Below are 18,498 nucleotides of genomic sequence, written 5' to 3' on the forward strand. Positions count from 1 at the left end.
ACACCTCTAGATCTAACCACCCTTGCAGGAATAGAGGAACACGTGTAAAGTCACCACAGGGATGCTGTCAACAAGAGCCAGACTCTGGGAAACCTCACAGGAGACATAGCCTGGTTGTTTCAACAAATATATTACAAGGGGGTGGCAAAAGGAACCGAGGGGAACCTACCAATTGAAAGAGATTTAAACAACACATCACTGTTGCAAGATATGGACCTTTGAATTTCAATTCAAACTAATGGTTACTATACATATACATTCTGCACATGTACTAAAAAATGTCATTCGAGCACCTGCCAAGGCACCATGTAGGAAACGGCGTACAAAGATAAGGAAAGGGGAGATGTAGTCATTCTCTGCTAGGGACACCATCACCTTCCCCAACTTCCACACAGATGGGGTTTGCTGTGAAGGCCAGAAACCGCAACTCCCATCCTGAGGGCAGGGTCCTCTTCTTCTCAACCTGGTCCTGGCCCCCCTCACCCAGGCACACAGTGAAGAAACGGTAAAAGTGCCCTCTTACTTCAGATGTCCCAGAGCTGAGGGACATACCTGTGACTCCAGTTGGTCATCTCAGGACCCCAGTGCCTACCTACTGGGTGGAACAGAGGATGGACGGATGGACAAGCAGACGGACAAACGGATGGATGCCCAACCTACCAACTGTATCCCCTGCATCCCATTAAAACTCAGGCCTCAATTCTAGTCCAATGCTCCCTGAAACAAACTGCAGAGAACTTGAAACATAGTTTATAAGGTTATACAAGGTCTAAGCTGGACAGGTCCTAAAGGATCATTTGTTCTAACATCTTCATTTTATAAAGCATAAAACTGAAATCTGTAGAGGACTATTTGCACTTCTTCTTTAGAGGCAAAGTCAGGTCTGGAGCCCAGGTGTCTAAAGTCCCAGTACAGTGATTTTTGTATTAAGGGGTTATTCTTTAAAGTAACAACCCTTTTTTCCCTGTATTCTTAACTAGGTCATTCAACCAACTTTGTGGTGACCATCTTCTTACCCTCCAAGCGGTCCAAAGATTACTGGATTGCCAAGGGATCGGCTTTGCTCTGCCAACTAAATGAGTGAAAAGGTGCCACCTCTGTGCTTAAAAAGAACCAGGCCAGAGATCTTTCCTGATGGGGGAGAAAAGTCTGCGTAATTTATGCGAGCAAAACAGGTTTACTTCTGATCTGGCTTAAAGGTAGCAAGTGTGGCTTTGCTTTCTTTCATAACCTAAAATAAAGTGTTTTGAGTCTCTCTTTCTGGTGGTAATTCAAGCTCTGATGTGAACGCAGTGGGTTCAGCGCTCACCTCTTCAGCCTGCTCCCCCACCCCCATGCGAGAGGCAGCTTCCCATCAGTAAGGGGCGGGGGCGCTGGGACGGGGTGGCAGGGGGGCCCGAGTCAGACCTCAGCACTTCCTCATCCACATGGGCTTCCTTCCTCTTCGGGCTAATGTGAAAGGCCCACTGTACACGCCAGTCTCGTGGCCCTAGGTTCTTCCATGTCTAGACCAGATTAAGGCTCAGGGCCCAACACATGAGATCTGGGCCCACGGTGCCATTCCCCCATGCTGTGGGGCTGAATTACAATCCTTAGAAGAGCCTGCGGTCTTTCACGATAGTGCAGGTCACTCCCGCTCAAGTGCAGAGGAATTTTCCGCTTTGGGGTAAAACTGTATAAAAACTGGCCAAGTCGCCCTCCAGGTGCATTGGCGCCCCTGCCACCTCAAAAGCAGTGCTGAGATGGAGCAGCCACTGTGGTTTGCAAACCACTTTGTATCAGCCGGGCCAACCGGGTCTGTTGCTTCCTTGGCCTGGATATGAGCCAAGAAATTGGGTACCACCCAGCTAGGATGTGGGCCTCTGGAGAAAGCCATGCCCCCTGCTTACAGCAAGAACAGGGTCAGCCCCAGCAATCCTCCCCTCCCATTTTACCTTCCGGCCCCCCACCTTCATCCCCACACCTACCAAAGCTAAGAATAAACTCAACTCCCTGAGAAGCAGGGAGCACCGCTTCTATTAGGAATCAGAGGGAAGAGGTGCCTCCTAAGTCATGGGAGTGGCTACAGCTGCAGAAGTCAGAGGGTTGACATTAGGCACCGCAGCAGCTGTAATCCAAGGTCAGAAAGCTGCAGGAAACTGTGCCAGGCTCATGCAGAGCGTGGCCACTGCACAAACTTGTGTCTGCTGGAGCCTGCACATAACTGCCTCTACTACCAAAGAAGAAGGCCTTCAGCCCCTCTCACCTTCCAAATCTCACTAAGTGTATCTCACTAGAAGACTCTCGGTCATAGCAGCAAGGGAATCTCGGAAAGGTTAGCCCTCCTGCCCCTGCAATACAGGGGGCACAGGATGGAGCGAAGGTGGTGGACATGGATCCTGAGGGCCGTCACATCACTCAGTGGGGCTCAAAGATCCTCTTGGCCCCAGAAATGACCCAGAATGAACCCACAAGAAAGTCTCTGGAAAAAGGGAGGGAAGGCCACAGAGCTGTAAGCCCAGGCAGTCAAGGTACCTGAAACCGGATACTTCTTATTGGCCCCATCCAAGTCCTGGGCAGACCCTCTGGGTTTTTGTGAGCTGCTCAGAGGCCCAGGAGAACCAAAAGGAAACTCTGCCACAGGCCGGAGACCCTGGGCTGTAACCATGGTGGGCGCAGGGGGAGGGGGAGGGGGGCGGGTATCAGCTGGGCAGGGCTGAAAGCTCCCATTTCCGACTCAACTAGGGAAATTCTATTTTGAATCATTTTATATACAGATTCTTCATAAGACTTTATTTGGAAAACACAAAGACATATAAATAATAAGTAACACACAGGACAGGGACGGGGGGAGAGGTTGAAAACCATTTTCTTGCACAACACCCCTGACAAAGCCTACCTATCCACCAGTCTTCAGCCTGTGGATGAGACACCCTCACACACTGTACGTAATGAAAGCACTTGTCAGAGTGCAGGACCCACACTAGTCACCAGACCTTAAACAGAGAGGAGCAGAACGGAAGTTCCACAGCCTATTGACTCTGTTGCATCCAGCACCAGGAGAGGATGGGGAGAAGTGCAGCAGGAAGGAGGAAAGGGCAGGGTCCACGGTTGCAGGCAGGCCCAGGAGCGGGGCCAGAAGTGCAGCAGGCAGAGTATTCAGAGCGTGTGAGCAAAAAGAGTTGTTTGCTTGGTATACACACTGTGGCCAAAAATCTACACAAAAAAAGTATTTAATAATTTGCTTACAATTAATTATTTTCATACAGCTCATCACGTTACAAAACTATACACCTCCCCCAAGCATTGCTGGATAACCCGAAGTCATTCCTTGGAAAAAGAAGAATCAACGCTGGCTTTTAATTTGGAGTCTCTTCTCCTGGGTTGGGCCTATCAGGGCCAGAGCAGAGTGTGGAGTACAAAATGGCTGTCCTTCAAGTCCGAGGCGTCAGGTCTTGGCTTGGCTTCTCTGATCATTACAGGAGGGTTGTCTCTGTTTGGAAAGTCAGCACCAGCACCCATAACATAGGTGTCCAGACAGACAGGCAGGCACTGCTGACCACCATCTGGCTGTGGGGAGACTGCCCAGGGCGAGGGAGCCGCAGCTCGGCAGAAATGCACCTGTCCAGAACGGGGACCTGGAGCTGTGGGATCCCAGCACTTGGAGGCAAAGAGAAAGACACAGTCTCAGGGCACAGCAAGAGCCACTGGATACTCCGAGGCCCCCAAAGGCCTGCACAGCTTCTTCTCACCTCTCTCCTCCAAAGACAGGAATGTATCTTAGTATGTTAATAGATTTCCTACGTCTTGGCCCTCGTGACTACTGCTACAACAAAAACAAATGATACAGGCACTAAGACTAGCACGCTGAACAACTCTCCCCCAGATGTTTGCTTCTTGGTTCAAGGATTATTAAAGTTAGTTTGCTCAGACTTGCTAATTATCAGCCTCTGGGCAATGTCAAGCAGGGACCCTCCTCCCTGACCACACAGAGAGGCACCGCCAAGCCAGGAGGATTCCTCTCCGGGTCTCTGGCTCTCTCCCCTACCCCAGCTTGGGTCTCATGTAAACACCATGCAGCCTTCCCAGGTCAAGACAGAACAAGCTCAGGCTCACCTGGCCCTTTCAGCTCAGCTCTGGTGTAAAGTGCCCAATCCCTGCATGGCCACCTTGAAAGGAAATGGCCCAGACTGAGAAGGTACTAAACAGGTCAGTGTATTCCTCCATCAGTGAAGGATGGTTGAGGAGCCTCCCCGTGTCAGGCACCATGGGGCACATGGACACCAACAGGATCTGGCCCTGCTCTCCAGGTCACCATCTGGCTGCCAGCTTCTGTCCATTTAAAAATGCAAACCCCACAGCACACGGGATGCCTGCCTCAAACCTTTCAGTGGCACCCTACTTCTCTCAGGCATGAGATTCTCACAGTCATTCCATCCAATTTACCTTCTAGACCTACCTCACCCCTCTTCCCACTGACCTCCCAGGCTCCAGCCAGAATTACTTCATCTTGGTTCCTTTAACATCACTCTCTCCACATCAGGCTTTTGCACTGCTCCCCTTGCTGGGAACTCCCTCCCCTCCCTGTTCAGTTGTTTACACATTCATTCAACATTTATTATTAAGCATCTATGCAGGTATCAGATGCCTGCATCTCCTGATCCAGACTCAGAAGCTCTGTTCATTGGGTTCCACTTTGTCAGGCTTCTACTCAGCAGCAACCAAAAGGTCGCTTCCTCCAGGAGGCCCTTCCTGACACCCACCACCCTAAGTTAGGTAGTAATGTCCAACATACAAACACACACACGCACATCCCCGCAGCCCCCTACACTCCCCTTGTGAATAACCAGCTCAAAGTCCAGCTTCCTCCCCAGACTGTGAGCTCCATGAAGGCAGGGCCAATGTCGGTCTGGTTCACCCCCAAAGCCACAGCACCAACACAACAGCGGGCACAAAGCTTGGTATAAATTGAACTGTAGCCTGGATCCCAGGCCTCTCTGGTGTAGTTCTTCCAGCAGAAACCAGGCTGGGTCCCCATCTTTGGCTCCTCTACCCACCTCTGATCCACCCACTGGGCATCTCTGCGAATGCACATTCTGTGGTCACCATGCTCCCTGCAAAACGTAGGGGCTGAACAAGCCCATTCCTACAGAGGTGCTTCCAGCTCCGGAAAGCTATGAGCTTCTCCCTGATCTGCGGTGGAGAAAGGGCTGCGAAATCAAGTTCGTCTCAACCTTTATTCCAGCCTCATGCTACTTTTAACAGACCCACCCATGCCCCCCGCCCCAAAGATAAATATGGGGTCCTGGCCCCGGCCTTGGCTTGAAGCAGTTACTTTTAATCTGGATTCACCTCCACCAGAGTGGACAGAAGACCGCTGTCCAGGCCATGAGGAACGGGAAAGGCTGCACCGTGGTGGTGGGGACACTCACCCCCTACCACAGCCTTGAACTTCCGCCCCTGAAGCAGTGTGACCGCATTCCTGGGGGGCTGCCCACAGCACTTCCGGGGTGAGGACGGACCGGGCGATGGGCTCGCGGCTGGCCCAGCCCGGTCCAGCCACCTCACCTCTCCTCCAGTCGGACCCACAGGTCGCTGAACTGCCGTAGCCGCTGCCTCCGCTGCGGCCGCCTCTGCTTCTTGCGGAACTTTCGTCGTGCCTCGCCCGGCAGGTAGGAACTTTTGGGCAGAGACACATGGAGCGGCAACAGTGGGGGCCCGGCAGACCCAGCTTCCGGTACCTGAGCTTCCGGGGCGGGCGCTTCCGGAGCCAAGCCGGCAGAGGAGATGGGCTGTGACAAAGGGTTTCTGGTCCTTTCTCTGTGAACAGGGGAGGAAGGGAGAGGGGTTGAAGGAAGGTCCCCCAGCATGATGCCCTCCCCCGCCTTTAAGGCTCGGGACCTCACAAAAGGCAGATAATGTGAAAGTTCAAGCCGGCTGGGGAGGCAGGGGTCTCAAAGCCACCTCGCAAAGTGATCACTTTGATGCCTTTGTTTCTCCCTCACATACCCTCATTGTACTCTCCCCGAATCCCCTAGCTCTGGGGAAGAAATAAAAGATTCTTTCTTAACCGCTTATAATTACCGCACTTGCCTAACAACGGGTCACCACTGGCTAGAAAGTCACTGAAGATGACGGCGTTTTCAGAGGAGTGAAAAGTGTTTAAATGCTCTTTACTTAGAACCATTGAAGTGGCCCTTAGCCCTGTTCCTCCCTCCTGTATCCCTGTAAGGGCTCTGCTCAGAAAGAGGCTCTTCAACAGCCCCAGCAGCCTACCCAGATCCCTCAAGGATTATCACGTGGCTGCCGAGAAGGGGAACAAGGAAGGAGGTGTCTCCACAGCCAGTGCCCTCGTTATGTCCTCCCCCACCCCTTGCCTACGGGCATCTCCCTGGCTCTGGGCCCAGAGTCCCTTGCCCCTTCTTCTCCCTGAACAGGAGCTCCTGTAGGGACCTCATGCTGTCTCATGACCTCACCCAGGAGCACCGCCACTGAAAACTCTCAGACGCTACCCTCACAGGACACAGTCAGGACAGCTGCTGCGCCGTCCACATCAAACTCCCCAGGATCGTGGGAGAGGGTGAACCCAGGCCTTTGCACTGGATCTCACGGACTCTGATAGAATTAAGGGTAGGGGCACTGAATAGATCCCTGGCAGAGGAAACTACATGAACAAACAGGAAGGGGCTGGAAAGCTAAAACTGGGAGAAGAAAGGGCAGAAAGAAAAGGGCTGTGCAGGCGGGGAGTCCGAACTGTATCCTGACTCTGATGAGTTGTGTCCCCTTCAGCTTCTTCATCAGTAAAGGAGAAGAAACCCCCACCCCACAGGCTGGTGTTGAGGGTTAACTGAGAGTCGGTGTGAACCCAGTTACCACCTGACAATTGATCAATAAACGTTCCTGCCTCCCCAGGGAAGTGTGAGCAGCCCAGTAAATGACAGGACTGGTTCTCAGCCTTCACTGTGTGTCAGAATCTCATGGAGAGATGTTTAAAATATTGACTCCTGACCTCTCTTCCCCCAGGGGCAGGTGTCAGGGTTAGAGGCAGATTTAAGGAGTCTGAGAACAACCAGCAACACACACACACACACCCATACACACTCCCAAGCAGGGCCCCTCTCTGGCAACCCCAAAGATAGTGTGATAAACCCCAGCCGTGCCAGTCAGCCTGGGGCCAGGGGCTGAGAAGTGATCAGAGGGCCCAGCCCACCCTGCTTTCCAAGAGCACACAGTCCAGTGGGTGAGGAAAGATCCACAGACCCTCTCCCGCAAACAAGCAGAGAATCCCTAAGGGCTGGGCTCTCCCCCCAGAGCTGAAGGATAACAGGAGGGAGAGATGGATGGAGATCTGCAGACAGTGGAAAGGAAGAGCATGAGCAAAGGTGGAGAGGCGGCGGTGAGGACAATAGGTTTTCTGATATCAGAGGCAGATCCGTGCCGGGAAAAGGTGGGGTCTGGGTGCCGGCGCATCAGCATGAAGAAACTGGACTTTGGAGAAGGACAACAAGAAACCCTGAAGGTTTCTGAGTCAGGGACACTTGCAAGATGAGTCCCACAGAAAGGTGGAGAAGGGACCAGAGGGTCATGACTTTAGGAACAGAGGGGGCAAATCTGAGAGAGATTTTAATGGAAGAAGCCAGAGGCCTGGTGAAGGTGGAAAATGAGAAGAAGTCTTAGGTGAGGGCTTTTGTAAACTAGAAGGTACTGTGTGAAGAACTGCTGTTACTGACAAACGGAGTGCAAGATATGGAGAGAGGCGGGGGATGAGATAAGCCCAGGATGTAGTCAAGTTTTCCAGAGAATCATGGCTCATTGGGATGGAAAGCGGGCTTCCAAGGAAAAACCTCTGGAGTGACGGGATAGAGGAGGACCTGGCCTGAGACAACATGAGGTGAAGGTGGGTCTTTCGAGGAGAAAGAGGGCACCTGGAGCAGGGAGCCATCGGGCAGGCACCACAGCTGGACCCCCTCTCCGTCCCCTCAACAGAGGGCAGGCATTTTCCTCCTGGAGTCCTCGCACCACAGCTGAGGGCTCTGCCAGGAGGGGGCGCTGGTGACCACGATCTGGAGGGAGTGGGAGAGAAATGGAAGGTGTGCTAAACTGTGTTCCCTCAAAATTCACATGCTGGAGCTCTAACCCCCAGTACCTCAGAATGTGGCTGTATTTGGAGACAAGACTTTTAAAGAGGGGATTAAGTTAAAATGAGGCCTTTAGGTTGGGCCCTAATCCAGTCTGATTGGTGTCCTTAGAAGAGGAAGTGTGGACACACAGAGACACCAGAGTTGTGCGCACACCAAGGAGAGGCCACGTGGGAACAGTGAAAAGGTGGCCACCTGCAAGCCCAAGAGAGAGGCCTCAGGAGAAACCAAACCTGCCGACACCTTGATCTTGGCGTCTAGCCTCCAGAACCATGAGAAAATAAATTTCTATTGTCAAGGCCACCCAGTCTGTGGTATTTTGTCAGGGCAGCCCAAGCAGACTGGTACAGAGTGGGTAGGAAGGGCCACCTCGTGCCCACTAGGACTGGACACGGGGCAGAGACTAGCAGGGAGGCCAGCGTCGGGCAGCAGCACTGCTGAGGGGGGGAGATCCTGGCCTCCTGAATTCTTTACAGAAGGGGCCACAGGGCAGGAGGGTGACTCTGCGTAAAAATGAGACGTAAACAGACCTGGGGGTAGGAAACAGCTCAGAGAAAGAGAAGGGGCTTTGCTTCTGCTCCCACGTGGGCCTGACAGGCACTCCCAGCATCTCCAGCCCCCCTGACCTTACATTATGACTGATTCCACCACCTGCCTCCCTAAAACTTCCCAAGGGCCCAGGTCAAAGGCACTGAGCGTTAAGCCAAGTCACCCCTCCTGGGCCCCAGGACCAAAGAGCATCCTCCCCTTACCTTCCTTTCTGCCCCAAGCACTGGTGAGGAAAGGCCAGTGTGGTCTCTACTACCCAAAGTGCCCGGCCAGTCAACCCAGGTCTGACACAGTCCCAGCCACGAGGGGACGCCAGCTGAGCTGGGGACCGAGTGGCCGCTTGGTGTCCGTGCTGGGGCCCTTGGAGCCGCTCAGGACACAGCCCACCCTGGCGCCCAAGCAGCTCTGTGCGGCTCTCAGCTCCCCTAACTGCTCCCTGACCGGGATAGAAGCACAGGAAGGTTACTTGTTGATGGACCGTCCAGCGGGGGCGTGTTCTACCTCATAGCCTTCGCCCCACAGAACATCAAGCACCGTGTTGTTGCCCATGAAATGCCCTGCAGTAAGAAAAATGATCAGAAATGTGGCAGCTCTCGTGACCCCCAGACACACACCCCGGAACCAAGAAATAACCCTGCCAACCCCCTCCCTTCTGACCAGCTCAGTACAGTTCAGAAAGCTTCTGCAAGGGGGCCTCTCAACAGCTCTGCCAGGCAGGCAGGGCAGGATAAGCAGAGTTTCAGAGATAAAGACTCAGGATCAGAACCATGCGGTGAGCTGCCCAGAGTCACACAGCTAAGAGGACACCAAGTCCCAACCTTCCACCTCTGGATCCAGGGCTGATGGTCCTGACCATTCTCGTTTACGTAAACCAAGCACCTCTGAGACCCCAGGCCCCTTCTGTCCTATGTCTACTTAAAAATGCACAATAAAACCCTCCTTTTAGCAGAAGCCACCATAGCTGGAAACCTCAACCTGAATTTTATTTCACTTTTTTCTTTTTCAATAAAAAGCAGCAAAGATCAACCAGATAAGCTTACAGTGGCATCGTAAACTAAGTATTTTAAAAGGGTAGATCCTGGGATTCATCTTCTTTCATTTCAGGTTTTGATTCTCAGAATTGACTTGATCCTCTGGGGTCACAATGCCCCTTTCTGTGACAGTTGGCACGTTAATGTCCTAAATGGCTAATTAAATTGCAGCGCTCCATCCTCTGATCCAGCAGAACCTTAGATGTATCGTTATTATCTCCACTTGAAAATGGAAAACAGGTAAAGTAGGCTCAGGACTTCACACACAAAAGCAGCAGCAGAGCAGAATCTAAACCCAGGCAGCTTGGCCCCAGGGTCTGTGCAATGTTGACAACCGAATACTCAAGAGGCAGAGACCAGGAAAGCAAATTAAGGTCCATCCAAACTCTCCCTTGTCCTGACTCCACAGCACTAAGAAGCAGAAGGAACCTAGAGCAGCCTCTGGGAGCCTGGGGAGCCCGAGGGTGGTGTTCGGGGCAGAAGGTACTGGGCTCTACTGCATTCTTGGGTCCATCCATAGGGTTTAGGACCCCAAGACTGATGCAGGGCAACTGACTCAGATGAAAGGGACGTTGGCAAGGCCCAGATTAGCCCCGGTGCAGAAGCACAGCAAACTCACCTATAGAGTATGCCTGGACTCGGGGCGAGGGGGAGGAGACTGAGCTTGCAGAGTGCTGCTGCGAGGCTTCCACTCTCCCAGCCGTTACCAAGCCCATGTGACAGGGAGGAATCACAATAATAAAGATAGTTAACATTTCCTGAGCATTTGAGGTGCAGGGCACTGTTCTCAGTGCTTTACACATCGTTCAGCCTCCCCCCAACAACAGCCCTATAAGGTAGGTGTATTATTACCCCCATTTTACAGATGAGGAAGAGGCACAGGTGGTGCCCAGGTGGTCCCCAGGTGGTCTGGCTCCAGCGTCTGTGCTTTCAACCAATTAGGAATGAAAACATGATTTGTCGAGCGAATGAACAGCGCCTATTAGCAATCTTTATCATTAAGGACCAAGCTATTCTGTGTGACTTCAATTTCCTTCTACTCCAAAGGTGAGCTCCATTTCTCATCTTTAAATTTCATCTGCAGATCCCCATGACAGACGTCACTGTTGCAGTTTAAACCTCTGGAGCTTTCAGTTTGGGGTAATCCTCACTTTACAATCAAAAGCATTTTAAATTTCTCACTGCCAAGGCTAAGAGTTTGGGAGCAATTTCTGAATTTCTGTGGCTCCCTCTGGTCAAGTGAGCCTTCAGAAGGCACCAGAAGAAATAGACTCATGAGGTGGAGAAAGCAGCCCCACGAAGATAACTGCACCCTGGTGGCTATCCAGGACACTCCTGATACCCAGAGTGCCCAGGGGCTGTGAGGTCTCTATCCAGAGCTGCAGCCGTATGAAGAGCCATGACTGAGAATCAGGCAAGCCCAGGTGTCCCAGTGTCACCTGTGCCATCTGTCCAGCACAGTCCCCATCTGGAGGGCTGGCCCTCCAAACTGCCCAGGTGCAACCCACCTGGCAGGCCGACATCCTCTCAAAGCCTCTCCTTGCCCCTCTGGGGCCTGACCCCTGTCGGGGTGCCTGCAGGGTGAGGGCTGACAGCTGAAAGCCATTCACTGACACAGGCCGGACATGGGCACAGCGCCACACAGCACAGTCCACAATCCAACTACAGAACACAGGACTCACGGAGGAGGAAACCACTCCCAGACCCACCCAGGGCTACCAAGGCCGACACTGCAAATTTGTTTCATGATAGAATTTTTCAACAAACAAGATACAGGAACCTGACTCCTTATTTTTTTTTCTACAACAGCTTTATTGGAATATCATTCACATAACATAACATTCATTCTTTTCAAGTGTACGATTCAGTGATTTTGGGAACATTCACAGAGTGGTGCAACCCTCACCACTAATTTTAAAACATTTTCGGGAGCTGAGATTTTGATAGGGCTTGCACTGATGTGTAGCTCAATTTGGGGAATACTGTCATCTTAACACCATTTATTATGTCTTCCAATCCACAAACATGAAATGTCTTTCTATTTACTTAGGTCTTCTTTAATTCCTTTCCATGATGTTTTTAGCTTTTATTTTGCATCTTGCTCGTCACTAAATTGAGTCCTTAGTGTTTTTTATGCTGCTGTAAATGGAACTGGTTTCTTTTGTTTTAACTTTTTTTTTTTTTGAAGTATAGTTGATTCACAATGTTGTATTAGTTTCAGGTGTACAGCAAAGCGATTCAGTTTTATATATGTATATATAAGTGTGTATGTATGTGTAAATATATGTACGTATAATTCTTTTCTGATTCTTTTCCATTATAGGTTATTACAAGATATTGAATATAGTGGAACTGGTTTCTTAGCTGCATTTCCACATTATTCATTGCTGGGGTATAGAAATACAACTGGTTTTTGTATATTGACCTTGTATCCTGAACTCGGTTATTAGTTCTAATAGGTGTTTCTTGTGGATTACTTAGGATTTTCTATCCACAAGATGATGAAAAAAGAGATAGTTTACTTCCTCCTTTCCAATGTGAATGCCTTTTATTTCTTTTCCTTGTCTAATTACCCTGGCTAGAACCTTCAGCACAATGTCGAAGAGAAGTGGTGAGAGCAGACATCCGGGTCTTGTTCTTCATCTTAGGGGGAAGCATTCAGTCTTTCCTCATTAAATATGATGTCAACTATGGGTTTTTCATAGCAAATTTTTTTTTTTTTTTTTTTTTTTTTTTTTGCTATACGCAGGCCTCTCACTCTTGTGGCCTCTCCCGTTGTGGAGCACAGGCTCCGGACGCACAGGCTCAGCGGCCACGGCCCACGGGCCCAGCCGCTCCGCGGCATGTGGGATCTTCCCGGACCGGGCACGAACCCGTGTCCCCTGTATCGGCAGGCGGACTCTCAATCACTGCGCCACCAGGGAAGTCCCCATAGCAACTTTTTTAAGAGGTTGTTAAAGTCCCCTTCCATTCCTAGTCTGATGAGTGTTTTTATCATGAAAGAGTTCCATTTTGTCAAATGCTTTTCTGCATCCATTGAGATGATCGTGTGATTCTTGTCTTTTATTCCATTAATATGGGATATTACATTAATTGAGTTTCAGATGTTGTGGTAAACTAAATAACGGTTCCCCAAAATACATCCAGATCCCAATCCTTAGAACCTGTGAATGTTATCGTACATGGCAAAAAAGGCGGGGTAGGTGTTTTGCAGATGTAAGTAAGCTAAGGATCGTGAGATCAGGAGATTACACTGGACCACTCATTCTGCTATTCCGGAAGTGCTTCTCTCCAATCCCCGCATTTTACTGGTAAGAAAAGAAAAACTAAGCGGGGTGTCTTGTTCAAGTTTATGAAGCTAGTGGAAGAATTGTAAAGAAACCTAGACCAGCAAATACACACTTCTGCACACTACCCAGCCTCCAGCATTTCTGTCCTTAATTCTGGAGGCTGCAAAGGTATGTTAAAATCACTCAAGAAGATAAGAGAATTTATTTCAAAAATCCCACAAAAGGAAATCATTTTCCCAGTGTATTTCCATGTATACTACTCATGGTTAATGATAGCTGATGTATCAGCCCCCAGCCTTAGACTTAGGACGCTCACAGTCAGGGAGGAGAGAGAAAACAGACAAATTTTAAGGGAAGTTAAAAAACAGAAAGGTGCCAGTAAGAAGCTGGGATTGGGCTTCCCTGGTGGCACAGTGGTTGAGAGTCCGCCTGCCAATGCAGGGGACGCGGGTTCGTGGCCCGGTCCGGGAAGAGCCCACATGCCGCGGAGCGGCTGGGCCCGTGAGCCATGGCCGCTGAGCCTGCACGTCCGGAGCCTGTGCTCCGCAACGGGAGAGGCCACAACAGTGAGATGCCCGCGTACTGCAAAAAAAAAAAGAAGTTGGGATTAAGTGCTGAGTTCAGAAGAGGGAGAAATGCCTTCCTGACTGCGGAGTGTATCAGGAGCCGCACGTGGAGGGAGAGCTAGTGTCACAGGCACCAAAGTTTCAACCACGACGGATACTCTGACATCATCAAAAAGTCAAAGAAGGTGTCCCTCCTCTCACCGCGTAGCAGGGACCACATCAACACCCCCTCCTCGGGAGAAGCAGCAGAGCCCTGGGTCTAATCAGAGGTAGCCTGCAACTCACCGGCTCCAAAGGCAAAGAAAAAGCCTCTGTCAGGGAACTCCTCCAAAAGGGCCTTCACCCTCTTCCCCGTTCTCTCGTTCTGCTTGTAGATAAGCTCCCGGCGGAAGTAGCTGTCGATCTCCTGAGCAGTGATGCGCTCCTCAGGTGGTAGTGTGGCATTAATAAAATTGGGAACCTCCGCCAAAATAAAGAGAAAAAAATTAAGGGCAACAGAGTTATGAACAAAGCTGCTTAATTTGAGCATCAAATCACCCAGCCCAGAGAGTCAAGATGCTGTCGAGAAAAAGGTAAAAAGTGACACACCATTCTGGGAGCCTCCTGCCGGCTATTCTTCCAGACAGTAATATCATTCTCTGTAACCCCAAGTGAAAATATATTAAATGAAGTGCCCTGAAAGAACTCTTAGGCTATGTCAAACAGTATTTCTGTTCCATTTAAATGATTCTGTTTGGGGAATTCCCTGGCTGTCCAGTGGTTAGGACTCCTGACTTCCACTGCAGGGGGCACAGGTTCGATCCCTGATTGGGGAACTAAGATCCCGAAAGCCACATGGGCAGCCAAAAAAAAAAAAAAAGATTCTGTTTGATGCCACGTGTTTCTATAAGGAAACCATTTCTGTGCATAGCACATCACAGTTGTGTGTTTTTTTTTAATTGAAGTATAGTTGATTTACAACATTGTGCTAGTTTCAGGTGTACAGCAAAGTGAGTCAGTTATACATATAGTTTTTTCCAATATAGGTTATTACAAGATCTTGAATACAGTTCCTTGTGCTATACAGTAAATCATTGTTGTTTGTCTGTATTATGTTTAGTAGTTTGTATCTGTTAATCCCAAACTCCTAATTGATCCCTCCCTTCCCTCTTTTCCCTTTGGTAAGCATAAGTTTGTTCTCTATGTCTCTGAGTCTGTTTCTGCTTTGTAAATAAGTTCATTGGTATTATTTTTTTAGATTTCACATATAAATGACATCATATATTCATCCTTCTCTGTCTGGATTACTTCACTTAGTATGATAATCTCTAGGTCCAGCCATGTTGCTGGAAATGGCATTATTTCATTCTTTTTTATGGTCAAGTAATATTCCATTGTATATATATATATATATATATATATATATATATATATATATATATATATATATATATACACCACATCTTCTTTATCCATTCATCTGTCCGTGAACACTTGGGATGCTTCCACAGCACACCCATAGTTTTAACTTGTTTGATTCACACATGATTTTTTCATAAAAATAATTTTACACAATTACATACTTTAGAATCAACCATTATGATTCAATTACCAAATATATCGAACTTCTATAGACATTCAACTGTTTCATAAATTCCTTATCTTTACATTTTCATTATTTCTCCAATTCCCATTTCTCCCTCTTGCTCTCTCCACTGTTCTTTGCCCTACTGGTGAATATTTCACCTGATTCCAGCGCACATCTTAGCCAGTTTCAGTGTTTTCGCTAACAACAGGGTGCTAATACACCAAAACTGTGGCAATCAGGGGTGGTTTTTGCAACACGGTAGCTGTAGGCGAGGCTGACGCATTGCATTGGTTCTCTCCCCAGCTCCAAACCTCGGCCTCGCCCCACCGCCCCCTCTCCTGCTCCCTGGAATTTAACAAGGTTAAAAATTACCCTAGTTAGGGCTTCCCTGGTGGCGCAGTGGTTGAGAGTCCGCCTGCCGATGCAGGGGACACGGGTTCGTGCCCCGGTCCGGGAAGATCCTACATGCCACAGAGCGGCTGGGCCCGTGAGCCATGGCCGCTGAGCCTGTGCGTCCGGAGCCTGTGCTCTGCAATGGGAGAAGCCACAACAGTGAGAGGCCCACGTACCGCAAAAAAAAGGAAAAAAAAAATTACCCTAGTCAAATACAGAGTAGGCTATGTACCCCACTCCTTCTCCTACTTCCAGTACCCTCCAAAAGACCTTTTGAAAATCCTCACACACTGTTTCACATGCTGTAATGTAGACATCAATTTCCATTTTCTGGATAACAGCTCTCCTTCTGTTATTTCCTTGAAATGATATTCTTTCATTTTCAAGTCAAGAGCCTTCATCTTCTCCTTTGTCATCTTTTTTTTTAATCATGTCATTTATGTAAGATCCTTCCCTCCGTTTCCCAAAATCTCTTCTGCACAGCAGTGCCTTTCCACCAGCAGCCTCTCCACGCAGGCAGCCCCAGATGTGCAAGGTGACCTCCCCCTGCCATCCTGCTCCACCTTCTAAATGCCAGACATGCCCTACGACCTGCACCACTCGGCCACGCGCCTGGCCCTCATTCCACAACGGCAGGCATGTTCCCCATACCCCACAGCACCCGCAGGGGCCCTGTGAACAGGACAGGCATGGAGGAGCCACAGGAGAGGAATGCATAAGACAGCTGTCCCCAAACAGCTCTGTCAGCCGTGCCATCTTCCCGTATAACCAACTCCCAAGCACCCCCCAACCCAAAGTTAAAAGATTCTTTTATCTGCCGCGTCCAATTTTAATTTCCCAACTGATCTTGACCCCTCTCCCCACTTCCCCCACCCAGGGTGTACGCAAGAATGATCACCACCATAAACTCTGCTATGCCTTTTTTAGTGTATTTCTTCTTTTCCGCTTCCTCTTGCTTGCTCTGCCTTGGTTTTACTTCCTCCCTCTCTAGATTTTCTGGAAAGTTCCTTTTATCTTTTGATATTTGCAGGGTGAGTCCCTCTCCCTGGGACATTCCTTTTTCACCTCTTATACTCCCTCCCACTTCCTATGACAGGGTCCCCGGATCGAACAGACCTGGACAGCATCACTCACACCCACCAGCTCCCTCCTGCCTCTTTTCCAGTGTCCTGAAGGTGGGCAAGACAACACACTCCCCCATGTCAGAAGCTCAGCTGGACTCGCCACTTCCACGCAATCTTAGTGGGGAAGGGAAGGAAGCCAGGGTTTGTCCCACGGGAAGCTTGTTGATCGAAGCATAACAAATATCCATCCTACCTCCCTCCTGTAGGGAGGCTGCCATCCTCTGAGCCCTGGCCGGCCACTTTCTTCCCCTAGGTGGCCCCCAGGTAAGGCCTGTCCTGTGTCTACACTGACTGCACCAGTTCGGCCACACCCACTGCAGTACTGCAGGATGGAATCCATGTCCGGAAATGCTGGCAGCCTCCCCAGCTTTTTATGTGCCCCCCCGTAAGAATACCAGGAACACTTCCCATTGCATCGTGCTCACATGTTTCTGGAAGTCACCAGAAGCTGCAGCCAAAGCTTTGCTCCATCATTTCTCAAAAGTTACCTAAGCCAGCAAGGAGGCTTTCAGACTCAGACCGCTTCTCCCCTCTGAAGGCTGGTTCATGCTGCCTGCTGCCTAAGCCATGGGGCCTGCCGCCAAGTCCCTTGAAGCTTCATCCTTTGACTCCATCTGGGGATTAACTCTCATCAATGCCCCTCTCAGTTCTTTTTTTGTTTCTTCTAATAAATTTATTTATTTATTTTTTTATGGCTGCATTGGGTCTTCGTTGCTGCACGCGGGCTTTCTCTAGTTGCGGCGAGCAGGGGCTACTCTTCGTTGCGGTGTGCGGGTTTCTCATTGCGGTGGCTTCTCTTGTTGTGGAACACGGGCTCTAGGCACGAGGGCTTCAGTAGTGTGGCATGTGGGCTCAGTAGTTGTGGCGCACAGGCTTAGTTGCTCCGCAGCATGTGGGATCTTCCCGGACCAGGGCTCAAACCTGTGTGCCCTCCATTGGCAGGAGGATTCTTAACCACTGAGCCACCAAGGAAGTCCCCCTCTCAGTTCTTAAGTTTCCTAAAGAATGCCTTTGTTAGCTGCAGCATCCCACTCAACACCTACATCTGCCCAATTGTATTTTTAGAGCCCTTCATGACCTCGATCCTTTGTACACAGGATGTCCCAGTGTCAGCAGGTAATGTCCTTATTCTTGCACTTAAATGCACCCTGAGCTGAGCAGGGGATACGGGCTCTCACCTGGGAGCTGTCATGGCTGAAGATGATGGAACTGAGGTCCCCGCAGTTATAGTGTTTGATGAGGTCCTCTGTTGTGTAGGGGATCTGAAGGCTGCCCGCTCGCAGGCTCTCCTGCTGCAGGAGGGTCTGGTTTAAAGCAAAGATGACCTGAGGGGAGAAAATATAGGTCTCTTTTAAGTCCACTCACACAGCAGTCATTAGCTGCTGTCTTATTTCTTTTGTCCATGGTTGGCAATAGCCTCACCTGTCTTCGTTATATAAGGACATGGACCCTGACGCTAAAAAAGGGAATGTAAGTCCCTGGACCGTGTCCAAAGAAAAGGAGGACAGTCCTGCTCAAGTCAGCCCCCATCAGAGGACACCTGGGGAAGTGCCTTAAGAGGGACACTGACAACCTGGAACCTCCCATGAGAGTGATCAAGAGGTGAGGGTCCCAAAGAGCTGGCTTGGAGGACCTGGGGAGGTGGGGCAGGGAGGGACACACAGACAGACACACGAACCAACAGGTTTCAATTACATCAAGGACTGGACAGGACTGTACACAGTACACACAGGTCTTTTCCAACCATCAGGGTGGCATTTGCCAGCTAATGGATTCATTAGGTCCATGGGATGTTAATGGAAGTTATTGTGGGAGAAAGAGGGGACATGAAGGCTGCACAAAATCAAACAGATTTTTATCT

The 18,498-nt window shown here is 49.9% G+C and overlaps 2 protein-coding genes across 18 annotated transcripts in view; one reads left to right on the top strand and one right to left on the bottom strand.

Moving 5' to 3' along the window:
• The window catches only part of DNAH6 (dynein axonemal heavy chain 6), a 274,144-nt gene extending 272,889 nt beyond the window's left edge, over window positions 1-1,255 (top strand). Inside the window, exon 77 of the mRNA XM_081255033.1 lies at window positions 981-1,255. Within this exon, the coding sequence (XP_081111159.1) occupies window positions 981-1,084 (104 nt within the window). The 3' untranslated portion in view covers window positions 1,085-1,255. The remainder of the gene's footprint in view (window positions 1-980) is intronic.
• A 1,798-nt stretch (window positions 1,256-3,053) lies between these two features.
• The window catches only part of TRABD2A (TraB domain containing 2A), a 56,753-nt gene continuing 41,308 nt past the window's right edge, over window positions 3,054-18,498 (bottom strand). For 2 of the 17 annotated variants that reach the window (XM_081255041.1, XM_081255034.1), the window contains 5 exons: window positions 17,816-17,962; window positions 13,839-14,013; window positions 5,412-5,799; window positions 4,096-4,148; window positions 3,054-3,639 (listed from right to left, as the gene is read on the bottom strand). In XM_081255041.1, the coding sequence (XP_081111167.1) occupies window positions 3,485-3,639; window positions 4,096-4,148; window positions 5,412-5,799; window positions 13,839-14,013; window positions 17,816-17,962 (918 nt within the window). In that variant the 3' untranslated portion in view covers window positions 3,054-3,484. Of the gene's footprint in view, window positions 3,640-3,731; window positions 3,806-4,095; window positions 4,149-5,036; window positions 5,173-5,411; window positions 5,800-9,132; window positions 9,224-13,838; window positions 14,014-17,815; window positions 17,963-18,498 lie in introns of those variants that run through there. The other 15 variants (XM_081255043.1, XR_014017516.1, XR_014017517.1 and 12 more) reach the window with 15 other exon arrangements.

This window comes from Mesoplodon bidens, assembly GCF_964165515.1.
Source record: "Mesoplodon bidens genome assembly, chromosome: 14".
Taxonomy (NCBI): domain Eukaryota; kingdom Metazoa; phylum Chordata; class Mammalia; order Artiodactyla; family Ziphiidae; genus Mesoplodon; species Mesoplodon bidens.